Raw genomic sequence first — 13,788 nt, forward strand, 5'->3', positions numbered from 1 at the left:
GTATGGAACTTCCTCAGAAAACTCAAAATGGATCTGCCTTTTGACCCAGCAATTCCACTGCTGGGACTATATCCTAAGAACACTAAAACGCCAATACAAAAGAACCTTTGCACCCCAATGTTCATAGCAGCACAATTTACATAGCTAAGTGCTGGAAGCAACCTTAGATGCCCATCAGTAAATGAATGGATCACAAAACTATGGTACATTTACACAATGGAATTCTATGCAGCAGAAAGAAAGAAGGAGCTCCTACCCTTTGCAACAGCTTGGATGGAGCTGGAAAGCATTATGCTAAGTGAAATAAGCCAGGCAGTGAAAGACAAATACCATATGATCTCACCTTTAACAGGAACATAATCAACAAAACAAAGAAACAAGCAAAATATAACCAAAGACACTGAAATAGAGGATAGGCTGTCAGTGACCAGAGGGAAGAGAAGGGGAATTTCAGGGGAGAATGGGAAGGGTTTACAGGAACAAATTTAAAGGACACATGGACAAAAACTAGGGGGAGGGTGGTAATGGGAGGGAAGTGGGGAGGGTTGGGTGGGTGGTCTGGAATGGGAGTAAAAGGGAGAAAATTGTATTTGAACAATGATTAAAGTAATAAAAGAAGATAATAATAATAAAAAAACACTGTGCCACCTCCTTCTGGCCTCCATAATTTCTGATAAGAAATCTGCTATCATTTGAATTGTTTTCCCCTATAGGTAAAGTGTTTCTCTCACTGCTTTCAAGATTTTTCCACTGTTTTTAGTTTTCAGAACTTTGACTATGATTTGTCTTGTTGTGCATTTCTATGGATTTATTTTTTGGATTTTCTCAGCTTCTTGAATCTATAGGATTAGATATTTTGCTAAATTTAGGGAGTTTCCAGATACTATCTTTTTTTAAATAAAAATAGTTTTATTTTATTTTTTTCCAGCTATTATTTCTTTAAGTAACTCAGCCTCATATTTTTTCCCCTCATTCTGGACTCCTTTGTCACAAATGCTAGATCTTTTGTTATAATCCCACTGTTTCTGAGGCTCTGTTAAATTTTTTCAGTCCATTTTCTCTCTGTTGTTCAGGTTGGGTAATTTCTATCATTCTTTCTTCAAGTTCATTGCTTTTTCTCTCCATATTCTCCATTCTGCTGTTCAGCCTGGCCTTTAAATTTTTTATTTTGTTTATTGTATTTTTCAGTTCTAAAATATCCATTTTGGTTTTTTTTATATTTTCTATTTATTTGCTGAGAATTGATTATTTTTTCAGTTTTATAAAATATGTTTATAGTTGCTTGCTGAACCATTTTTAGGATGGCTGCTTTAAAATCTTTCCAGACAATTCTAATATCTCTGTCATCTCAGTGTCAGAATATTTTTATTGTCTTTTTTCATTCAAGTTGAGATTTTCATTGTTCTTAATATGACAAGTGATTTTCAATTCAATCAGTCATATATTTTGGGTAGTGTGTTATGAGACTCTGGATCTTATTTGAGCCTTCTGTTTTAGCTAGATTATTTTGACAGAGTGCTGGCAGGGGAAGGAGAGGGTACCACCTTGTCATTGTCTGGTAGAAGTCCAGGTCCTCCTCTCGGCCTCCACTGACACCTGAGGCACTAGGGACTCTCCAAATGCTGCTGGGCAGGAGTGAGAGTTCTGGCTCTACACTGAGCCCATCCTGGCTGGGATAGAAAGGAATGCCTTTACCTCTTCCCACATGAACATCACAGCAGAGGAAGCTTGTCCTCATCACTGCCATGTGGGGGTGAAAGACCTCACTGTTCACTCTGCCTTCTGACATCACCCCAGCATGGAGTCGGATGGGTGTCTCATTACTGTCCAGGGGATACAAGTTCTGACTGTCTATTTAGCCTTCTCTTACACTATCCTGGTTGGGAGCGGGGGAGCACCTCATTACAGGTGAGTGAGGGTAGAAGTCTAGGCTCCCCACTTGGCCTCTGCTGACATGAGTGGCGGTGATACCGTAATTCCATTCTTTGTTGGTGTTTGCAGTAGACCAGTCAGTGTATTAATGTTTTCAATCTTGCTGGCCTATCCTGGTCCTGTGGCAGACTTTCATTGGGGCTTTTTTTTTTCTGGTCTGCACCTATTGGTACTTTGGGTTTCTGTCCTCTTCAGCATGAAGATTAAGATATATGAGGCAAAAAAGAAACTCACCACTGTGTTTCTCCCAGTGTCCTGAGGTTCCCAGCCCATTTGCCTTCTTCTCTCCACTTTTCAGAATCTTCTTACATTTGTTTTACATATAAGGTTCCAAGGATTTTAGCTGCACTTAGCAGGAGGAATAGAGGAAAGCACATCTATTCCATCTTCCTGAGTATGGAATGTCTCCTTCATTAAATGAAAAAACTGAGGGGGCAGAACATGCTCAAGGCCTTCAGATGATTGACAGGTTACTGACTCACTGCCTGCTATTTCGTCTTTTCCTACAATACTGGATTTTTTTTAAGTACAGGAATTATATCTTTTAAAAAGTATTTTGCTCTCTGTTAAAGTACCAAATTTATTTCTCTGTTGTCAGTAATTGTAATTTATGAGGCTTACTAAGTGACAGGTTCTCAGCTGAGCGTTACATGTATTTTCTCACTTAATCCTGACAAGAACCCCAGAAAACAAACACTATTCTTCTCACTTTATGCTTGAGACAGCTAAGGCCCACAAAGGTAAGATAATTTAAGTATGTTCATACACCTGGCAAATGTCAGGGCTGGGGTCAGCCCACCCTAATAACTTGCCTTTTTAGGCTCTCAACAAATCCTCACCTAATGAAAGATGGTCCCAGGATAGATCAGTGAAAATTGGCTAGAGATTGGGCTAGTTGAGAAGAAAGGGAAATAAATCTATAATATGTGGTTTTAGATAGGTAGATTAAGCTTCAGATGGTAGATTCTCAGAGAAAAATGAAAGACATTGCCAAAAAATAAACATTGATTTTTAACACATCTTTGATATTATTGTCCTTGAGCTGTGGTCCTATCATTGCAGGAAAAGGTTCCAGGTCTGACTCCAGTGTTTACTAACCCAAGACATTGTATTTGAGCCTGTCAGTGCTATTCTTATTGAAAGAATATAGAGGAATTTTTAAAAACATGAAATCTACTAAGGCCCCTCTTTAATTTTAGAGAAAGGATGGGTGAGTGTGTACAGTATGTCATCCAAAATTAATGGTGGATGACTTTTTCCTCCCCTGGGGACGGTGTCTTCAGGCATTCACAGTGGCCCAGGGTTTGACATACTGGTGGCAGCTGTCCTACAATACCCCCTCTCATAAAACTAGGCTGTCCTGAACCCCTGGGAACAGAATTATTTACTTTTACACCAAGAAGGCTGGGAAAGCACCACAGTCTGCATGTGGCATGCACCCAGGCCAACTTTGTGGAGTTCGTGCTATGAGACCTAAAGTTCTAGTGAGGTGGTCTGAAAGGAAAAACTTGTCAGCAGGGCCTGTAGTGGGTCCATGTGTGCTAAATGCATCTGTGGCAAGACCAAGCATGCTTTCTTAGTGAGGAGCAGAAACTCATGTGACAGTATTGAAGGCGCAAGCACAGAGTCTGAAAACGAAATTTAAAAATGAAGCTGTTTTGAGTAATAAAAACAAAAATAAAACCAATGGTGGGTGATTTCTGGCAAGGCAGAAGACTCTCTCTTGTTACAGTCTATTCACACATCCCACAAGTTTTCCAGAAACAAATCACTGAAGTTCCAGGTGTATCATAATGGGTAGCAGGAGCAACTAGGGGCAGGAGTCTATTTGTAGCCCCTTTACTTATTTCTCCTTCCAAGGTTTGGAGACACAGGTCCTACCTGAATAATCCCAGTCAGAAATGTTGTGGATGCTACCACACTCAAGGATCTGTTATAAGCCGTGTAGAAAGAAGGGTTGGTAAAGTCCTGTTTGATGAAAGAGCCCAGTATCAGGTGGCCACTGTTGAACGGGTGCAACTTCAGGATATTGATCACCAGTGTGCTCAAAAGGAAGAAGGGACCTGTGAAAGAAGATGTTCAGGCAGAAAGTAAGGTTTTAAGTCCAGGTAAACTGAAGATATTGACAAACTCAAGGCATGATCTTACGTTGCTTTGTCCTTGATCTGATGAACTTTTCTTATTTTAAAGTGGCCATGGAGAAATAAGAGAGAGAAAAAAGCAAAGCAAAACCTCTGGCTCCACAAACTGTGACCAAGTCATAGCACTTAGATCTTGGTGGTCCAGGTAATAACCTCTTTCACTGTGGGCAGGTAGAGTGGGAATCAAAGGGTGTTGGCTGGAAATGTGTATCAGGTTCAGCCCCTGTGCCTGCTCTTAGAAGTGGTGAAAGGTGAGGCGGTGGTGAAAGTATCAGAAAACAAAAACTAAACCACAATATTATAAGGAGAAGGATACTTAACACTTATGAAAAATTTACTAGGTGCAAAATGTGACTGAGCTCAACCCATTTCAAAGATAATTTCGTTTAGTCTTCATAGCAAAGGCAAACCTGACTTTTAAACTGCCTAACAGAAACAAGCCTCTACTAGGCCTCATTATCAATATTTAGAAATAATTGTGATGTGCCTTGGGAATACGGGAATACAATTTTTCTACATGTTCAAATGTAAAATCAACACATAATGGATTTTAGTAAAAATATGTGATATTGCCCTTTCAAAAGGCACAGTAGCACTCCACACCTAGAAGAATGGGATGGCTCCAGACTGAACAAACACATCTGGAGAAGAGGAAGGTCAGGCAAATATATTGCTGTTGGCTGCGTGGGGAAGCCAGGAAAAGGCACTTCACTGAGTGAATGCTGGCCACGCCCTTCCAAGACTGCTGGGCAGTTCGTGATTTGATTTCTATGCAGGTTCACCTAGTACATGTGCTGATTACATAACCTTTAACTAGTTTGGTTTCTGTAACAGTCATTTCTAATTATTAAATAGTAAATGGACTTTTGACTCTGAGAAAGAAAGTACTCATCCTGAGGATTTGAGTGTTTTGATTACTGTGACAGCATTTTCTCACTGTAAATTAATAAGCTGACATGGTAATTATAAATCAGGCCCACGAAGTTTGCTTATCATGGGTCCAGCTGAGAGATGGATCCACTCTAAAAGTAATTGGCAAAATTGTTTCTAGATCTTCCTGGTTGAGAGCAGCCAGACCCCAATATCCTTTAATTCCTTTGGGAAACAGCTTTCTGGCCTGCTTATCTGGCAGTGGCATTAATAATGACACACTAGAAGTGTTCCATTTCTAAAATCTAAACACTAATCCTGTGAATAGAATGTCCACCCTGACGCCTTTCTACCTTAAACATAGCTTTAACTTGGGTTCCTTAGCAATAAGTCAATAATTAAAGTGGGAACTTCATCCACCTTGTGTGGTTCCAGTGCTGAACTCACCAATGGACATTTGATGACATGATCCAAAAATCACATAAAGTATTGAAGAACAGAAAGCTGCATATGAGACATTGAGAGGTGGAATGAGTTGCCTCGCCAGCAAACTGAACGTCAGGACTGAAAAGCAAGACAATTTAAGTAAGAAAATGTATCTTGGCTTTTAAAAGTCACCTTAAATAAAAACTGTAAAGAATATTTAAAATAAACATGATCTACATATATAGCTAACTGAGTATGATATTAGTATCCCTTGGCATACTGCCTTTAATTAATACCTTTTTTTATCTCCCTTTTTGTATTGTACCAAATGGTTTTACACCTCAGTTATACATCATATGCTTCAACACCTTTCACTGCGAGGTCTTCATGCTTCATGGAAAGAGAACATCACACCAATGAGACCTCAACTTCCGACAACTCAGAAGCAGCCCCTCTGCCACCCCCAGCCTAGCACAAGAAGGCCCTGAGAATTCTCCAGGACTGACGACAGAGCTGGAGAGCAAGGCGAGAATCACACTTAACTGGCTTGACTCCAACTCGATATGTGTTGTGTCTCTTCCATATGCTAATCAGTCTCATCTCTTCCTCTAGCTCCTTCTTCACTACTTACATTCTTTTCTAAAAAGCACCACGAGAATCAGGAATCTTTTTTTAAAAAAATATATTTTATTGATTATGCTATTACAGTTGTCCCATTTTGCCCCTTCACTCCCCTCCACCCTGCACACCATCTCCCACCCACATTCCCCCCCTTTAGTTCATGTCCATGTGTCATAAGTTCTTTAGCTTCTACATTTCCCATACTGTTCTTGCCCTCCCCTGTCTATTTTCTACCTACCATCTATGCTACTTATTCTCTGTACCTTTTCCCCCTCTTTCTTCCTCCCACTCCCCTGTTGAATCAGGAAATTTTGAAGCAAACAGGTTAACATGCATGGTGTCACCTTTTAGATGTCTCAAGCCCCATAGCTCCCGCCCTTGAGGGCCTCAACTCAGATCACACCAGGGAGCCCACTGAACCAATTTACTGCCTTGGACAAGCAAGGCTTTTTTTTTAAGTATCCTTTTCTTTTTTAAAATATTTTATTTATTTATTTATTTATTTATTTATTTATTTATTTATTTATTTATTTATATTTTAGGGAAGGGAGGGAAAAAGAGAGAGAGAGAGAGAAACATCAATGTGCGGTTGCTGGGGGCCGTGGCCTGCAACCCAGGCATGTGCCCTGACTGGGAATTGAACCTGCGACACTTTGGTTCGCAGCCTGCGCTCAACCCACCGAGCTACGCAAGCCAGGTAAGGCTTTTTGTTTTTAATGCAAACGTTCAATCATATATAAAAATAGAGTACAGCAAACTCCTGTGTATCCACCACCTGCTTCAACAACTGTCAAGGCATGGCCAGTCCTGTTTCACCGGTTCCCCTACTCTCTCCCACTCCACATTACTTTGAAGCAAGCCTGAAGACATGAAATCATTTCTTCTGTAAATATTTCAGTATGTATCTTTAAAAGAAGACCCTCTTTTAACTCAACTATATTATCATTATCATATCTAAAAAATAATGGCCCTTTAACATTATCAAATATCCAGTCCGTGTTCACATTTCCCTGCTTATCTCACACATGGTTGCTGTGGTCGAGGGCCTGCAGTAGACAACTGGTGTTCATGCCCTATGTGATCCCTGCCCTGTAAGTGTGGGGTGGAACTTGTAAGCTGCTTCTAATGAATAAACTACAACAAAAATGATAGGATATTAGTTTCAAGATAGGTTGCAAGAGACTGTGGCTTCTGTCTTGGTTGCTCTCTTTCATGCAAGTCAGCAGCCACCCACGTTGAGTTCATGGCTGTGTGACTGAAGCAATCACATAGAGCCCTAGGCTTCATGCTCTACTCTGACCATCTTGAAATTCTGAATAATTTTTGAACTACAGGCTCTGCATTTTCATTTTGCCCTGGGCCCCGCACATGCAGTTGCTCCTGCCACCTGCTATGCTGCAAGGACATTTAAGGAACCCAGGGAGAGTCCCACATGGCGAGAAAACCAAGCCAGCCTTGGCCGGTGTGGCTCAGTTGGTTGGAGTATCGTCCCCTAAACCAAGAGTTTTCAGGTTTGATTCCCAGTCAGGGCACATGCCTGGATTGCAGGTTTGGTCCCCCGTCAGGGAGTGTGTGATGGAACCAATATATGTTTCTCTCTCTCTTTCTCTCCCTCCCTTCCCCTCTCTCTAAAATCAATAAGCATGTCCTTGGGTGAGGAAAGAAAGAAAGAAAGAGAGAGAGAGAAGAAGGGGGGGGGAGAGAGAGAGAGAGAGAGAGAGAGAGGAAGGAAAAGAAAGAAAAAAGAAAACCAGGCCTGCCAGCAAACACATATGTGAGCCTGGAAACTGATCCTCCTGCCTCAGTAGTGCCTTGAGATGACTGATACCTTAACTGGAACCTCATGAGAGACCTTGAGCCAGAAATGCAGTGGGTTTCAGGGTGACCTTTAAAAAATCATTTGCTATTATATGCTGTGATTTCTTTTATAATCTTTGTTGTTTACATCAGGGCTCAAATATGATTTTCACATTGATCGTTAAATTTCTGAAGTCTCTTGTAATTTATAGGTTCCCCTTCCATATTATTTTCCCTAAGCAAGGCTCTGTTGATTGCAAAAACACAGCAAATCTGTTCAGATTAGCTTAAGCAAAATAGGAAATTTATTAAAAGAGTACAAAAGGCAGTTGGGCCAGGGACTGGAACCAGAACTAAAAAGTCATCAGGAGCCAAGGCAGTACTGCCCATTCTCTTTGTCTCTGGGCTTTTGTGGTTCCCCGACTTTGTTTCCAGTTTGGGGCCATTATGAGCAATACTGCTATGCATGTTGTTATACACAGGCCTCCTGGTGCACAGCTGTATAAGTTCTTTGAGATGATATCCCCTGAAGCATAATTGCTGGGACATTTACCAGAAAATGCCAAACTGTTTCCAAATGGTTGTACATTACACTCCCACCAGCACTGTATGACAGTTCCCAGCATCTACCTGTGTTAGCACATGATACTGTCAGATTTTTAATTTTGTGTGTATGAGTTAGTGCAGGTGTGTCAAACTCATTTTTACCAGGGGCCACATCAGCCTTGTGATTGCCTTCAAAGGGCTGAAATAATTTTAGGACTGCATAAATGTAACTACTCCTTAACAGTCAACTGCTTACTGTTAAGGAGTTGAAATTATATTTGGCCCTTTGAAGGCAACTGCAAGACTAATGTGGCCCCTGGTGAAAATGAGTTTGACACCCCTGAGTTAGAGTGTAACTCATTTTAATTTCAGTTTTCACTTCATTGGTTACTAATAATGTTGATCAATCTTATGTTTCCTTACAGATCTGTAGGTGTATATATATTACAGATTAAGTCGCTTGTTGGGTATATTGTTACAAATCTCTCCCATTCTGTGGTTTGCTTTTCAGTCTTCATGTTTTCTTTGAATAAACAGTCCTTAACTTTTACTTAATTCAATTTGTCTTTTCTTTTTTAGGCTAGTGCTTTTGTGTCTTTCTTAAGAAATCATTTTGTACCTCAAGATCATGAAGATACTCTTCCATATTATTCCCCCAAATGTTTATTTTATTGCTTTACCTTTAATATTTAGGCCTTCAATCTACCAAGAATAGATTTTTGTGTATGGTGTGACGTAGAGGTCTAAAAATTGTTTTGTGCACATAAGAATCCAATTATTTCACATAATTTATTTAAAACTGTTTCTATAGTAACACATCTGACATAAACCATTTGATTTATATATGTGTAACCTTTTTTGTTCCATTGACCTAATTGTCAGTCTCTGTAATACCATACTGTCTTAATCAGTTTTAGTAACTAATTTAGTAATAGTTTTGATAATTTAGTAATACCTATTTTCATTGTGAAATATAATATATACATAGAAAGTACATTAAAATAGGTGTTGAGCTTACTAAATATTTATAAAACAAATATCCACGTCATCACCACCCAGGTCTTTGATCACAACTCCATTTCTCCCACACAGGTAGAGTTTGACTTCTGTGTTAATAATATCTTAGCTTTCTTTGTAGGTTTACTACTAGTAAAACATATCTCCTAACAATATAATTTAGTTCTGCCTGCTTTTGAACTGTAGATTAATGTTTATTTCTGCTTTTTTTTCCATGTTGTGGTGAGTTGCTTGAGATTGCTCATTTTCCTTCTGTGTATTTCAGTGTATGCATATATGAATGTTTATTTATTCTTTCTACCTTTGCTGTACATTATCTTAAAAAATATTATAACTTTGTTGTCTTGATAGCTGCAGAAGCAAGTCTGCCCATGTTTTTCTTCAAAAAAATTGGCTGTTCTTGGCTTACATACATTGTAGAATCTGCTAATATTTTATTAAAAAGTCTTCTTAGAATTTACATTGAGATTCTAACAAATTATAAATCAATTTTGAGAGAACTGAGATTTTCAAATATTGAGTCTTCAAGCCACAAGTATGTATTTTTTATTAATGTAGGTCCTTATTAATATTACTAATTAAAGTGTATTTTCCTTTAGAGGTCTTATACATCTTAGTTTCATTATAACTTAATTCACATTTATTATGCTTTTGGAAATAGCATATTTTAAATTTTTTTCACTGTGGTTTCTGCAGATATATAGGAATGTAATTGATTTTTATATGCTGATCTTGTATCCAGCAACCTTGATAAAATCTTATGAATTCTATTAATTTTTCTGTAGACTCTCTTCAATTCTCTATATTTAAAAAGATATAAATAATAAAGTTTTATTTCTTTCTTTACAAGCCATATACTTTATATTTCCTTTTTTTGCTTCAATACACTGCCTATGAATTTCAGTAGAATGTTGAACAGCCCCTATTTGCCCTTGATGAGCAACATTAGCATGAAGAGGGAGTCTTTGAAATGTAGGGTTTCAAACAACTTACCAATACAGGGAAGGTAAGAGAATTAGTTGGTAACAGCCTATGCTAAGTTGTCCGGTCTCAGTTAAGCTTAGGCTGTGGAGAAATAGAAGGAAACCAAGTTTCCAAACTTCCTAATACCCTTAGAAACTTTTATATTTTGAATGACTAGTTTCAGACTTATAGAAGTTACAAAAATAGACGGTTTTCACATATCCCTCATGTAGGTTCCCCTAATGTTAACATTTTACATAATCATAATGATCAGAACCAGAAAATTAACATCAGAAATTAACTAAAGACTTTATTTGAATCTCATCAGTTTTACCACTAATTTCCTTTTTCTGTTCCAGGATTTTACGCAGAGCCCTACATTCCAATTAGTTGTTATTTTTCCTTAGTCCTGCAATCTATAATGGTTCCTCAGACCCTATTTGTCTTTCTTAACATTAACACTTTGGAAGAATATTAATAGATCAGTTATTTTGGCAAATGTCCTGTAATTGGGGGTTGTCTTCAGTTTCCTCATGATTGCACTAACTATCCATTTTTGGTGAGAATTCTATAAAAATGATGCTGTGTCTTCTTGGCCCATCATGACCCAGGATTTGTGATCTCTGTGTGTCTTACTGCTGGTGGTGACAGCACTGATCACATGGTTAAAGTGGTCCCCCCAAATCTCTACTGTCAAGTAGTGGGGTAGTTAATAAATATTTTGAGGAAGATACTTTGAAACTATGCAAATCCTATTTCGTGGTTTACAAACTTTTACCCACCAATTTTAACAACTTTTAGGGAATTTTATCTACAACAATGATCACTGTGGTGTTTCTCCAATGGTGATTTTCTATATTCTTTTACATTTATGAATTGGAATTCCACTGTACAAAAGATCCAGAACATTTTAAATAAGGTCTTTACCATATAGTATTTTTGTTTCATTCAAAGAAAAATTTTAAGTCATTAGGGACTACCTATTTAAGTAAAACTTTTGAGTTATTCACACCACAAATTATTTCATTATTAATACTACTTAAAATAATGTACAGTCTCTTAGCAAGAGTTACATGGATTTATTCATTCATATAGTTATGTACTGGATGCCAGGTATGCTTATACATCATAATATTATTCTTATTTTAGTATCGAATCACACTGATGAGCTGATAATTTAGCAATAGGATGTCCTCAAACTTTGGCCATAAGTGAAGGGCCTTTGATAAGTAGAAGTGTGTGAGGGATGCCAGGTAAAGCCTCAGTGCCAGAGTTGAGGTTGCTCATTGCAGCACCACAGGAACGCTCAGGAGACTTTCTGATGCCTTCCTGGACATGGGTGTGCAGGATCACTTTGGTTTGCACCTGCCAGTTCAATATTTACAACTCAGTTAATATAATCCACCATGCTAGCAGTCTAAAGATAAAAACCACATGATCATATCAATACATGAAGGAAAAACAGTTGGCAATATGCAACATCCACTCATTATAAAAATTCTCAGCAAACTAGAATAGATGGACAGTTCCTTCACCTTGCAAAGGACATCTACGTTGCTGACGGACATGTAAAACAGTACGTATGGCAACTCTGGAAAACAGTTTGGCAGTTTCTTATAAAGTTAAACATACACTTTACATGATGAACAGTACTACTCCTGGGTATTTACCTTAGAGAAATGAAAACATGGTCACACAAAAATCTTTACATAAATCTTCATAGCAACTTTATTTGTGACAGTCAAAAACTGGAAACAAAAAGCCCATCAAAAACAGGTGAATGGATAAATAAATTGTGGTACAGCCACACAATGGAATATTACTCAGCAATAAAAAGGAACAAACTATCAATGTATATAACCATTTGTGTTAATTTCAAATACCTAATGCTGAAATAAAGAAGCCAGCCTTCAAAAGTTACATACTGTAAGAGTCCACTGACATGATATTCTAAAAAAGACAGCACTGTGTTGAAGGAGAGCAAATTAGTGCTTGCCGGGGCTTTGAGGTTAGAGGAGGACGTGACTGAAAGGGCTGACAGGAGAGAGGTTTGAGGCTGATGGGAATGTTAGGTACCTTGACTGTGGTGGTGGTTACACAAATCTATGTATGTGTTTAACTCCACAGAACTGTGCGCCAAAAGGAAGTCAGTTTTGCTGTATGACAGTTTTTTAAAAAAGGGATTCCTTTCCCCTAACTAACAGTTCTGTGTCAAAAAGCTACCACTTGCCCCTTTGGCTGGTTCTTTTGTGCTGGGCACAACCTGTACAATCACAAGTTTCAATCCTGCCTGCTTGGCCCCAGAAAAGTAGGGAAATAGAGGTGTTTAAAGACTACATACGGAACTGTGAACCACTGTGAGTAAAGAATTAACAAAATCCTTCCTCTTTCTCTGTGGGTAAATTTATCTTGAGTTAACTTTCTAGCTGTTTTTTTTTTTTTTTCAAAACCTGGTAACAGTGGAATGTCAGCTGTGTTACCAGCCAACATTGGTTATCGTGAAAATGAGCATGATTAGTGTACTCTGTCCGGACTGAGAGGATGTGAATGCAGGATATGTATCCAGTGGGAGGTCCTCATTTTGGCTTCTCTGAGCACAATGATCTTGTAACTGGGCATGTCACTTGTGGGACCCAGAAAGCAAGTGTTAATGAAAATTCCCAGAGAGGTTGGTTTCTATTTGAGAAATGAGGCTTCTAAAGCCCAGCTAGCTCTCTACCTACCTGAATGATCTTGTTGCCTTAAGTCTGAACTGCTACTTGGAAGACCAAAGAGTAGCCCCTGGACTGCTATGTGTGTGACTGGTGGAAGAGATGCTAACATGCTATGTTTCCTATCCTTCACCTTCCTAAGCAAAACCAGTGCCAATAAGGTCTTTTGTCGTCATGTGACTCTGAAATATCTAGTTAAGCAAAAAAAAAAAATGACCATGAATAGACATTGCAGATGCAAGAATTCAGGTGTGCAAACTAAACCAAGTATTTTGGAACCATTCTGAGTTAGAAATCTGGCAGGTAAGGGAACAAACAAATGGTAATGATGTGAATGGAATTCATATTTTTTTTCTATTCATGTAATAGAAGTAATTGTTTACTCTGGGTGAGTGGACAAGGTCTGACACATTGTCTGTGGCTGAAAGGCTTTGTATCTTCCTTACCTTGGGGAACTTGCACAAGGCCAACACTCATACCAGCAAGTAAGTCTCCAAGAAGCCAGTCCTTGAATCGATACAAACACATCCATTCTAGGAAGGGAAAGATCGTAAGCATGCATCTTAGGAACTTGTGCCATGAGCAGCTGTGAGAAAGAAGAACAGAGACTTGATTATGTTCTCCAAAGAAAAAGTCCACATAGCCAAGAAAAGGCACAGTGCATAATTCTTCCAATATAGCAGAGCTCCTTGTTAGCACTGTCAAAATGTTGATACACTGGACTGGATAATTATTTGTTGTGGAGCTGTCCTGTGCATTGTAGG

General features: G+C 38.6%; 1 protein-coding gene and 1 pseudogene across 1 annotated transcript in view; one reads left to right on the top strand and one right to left on the bottom strand.

Annotated features, from left to right (window-relative positions):
- SLC26A8 (solute carrier family 26 member 8) overlaps window positions 1–13,788 on the bottom strand; it is a 78,710-nt gene that overhangs the window by 47,662 nt on the left and 17,260 nt on the right. The window contains exons 3-5 of the mRNA XM_045842744.1: window positions 13,471–13,610; window positions 5,391–5,507; window positions 3,814–3,995 (exon numbers count right to left, since the gene is read on the bottom strand). Of these exons, the coding sequence (XP_045698700.1) occupies window positions 3,814–3,995; window positions 5,391–5,507; window positions 13,471–13,610 (439 nt within the window). The remainder of the gene's footprint in view (window positions 1–3,813; window positions 3,996–5,390; window positions 5,508–13,470; window positions 13,611–13,788) is intronic.
- On the top strand, window positions 3,174–3,733 carry LOC123822156 (annotated as a pseudogene).

The sequence above is a fragment of the Phyllostomus hastatus genome, unplaced genomic scaffold (genome assembly GCF_019186645.2).
Source record: "Phyllostomus hastatus isolate PE091 unplaced genomic scaffold, TTU_PhHast_1.1 phas_contig_40, whole genome shotgun sequence".
Classification (NCBI taxonomy): Eukaryota; Metazoa; Chordata; class Mammalia; order Chiroptera; family Phyllostomidae; genus Phyllostomus; species Phyllostomus hastatus.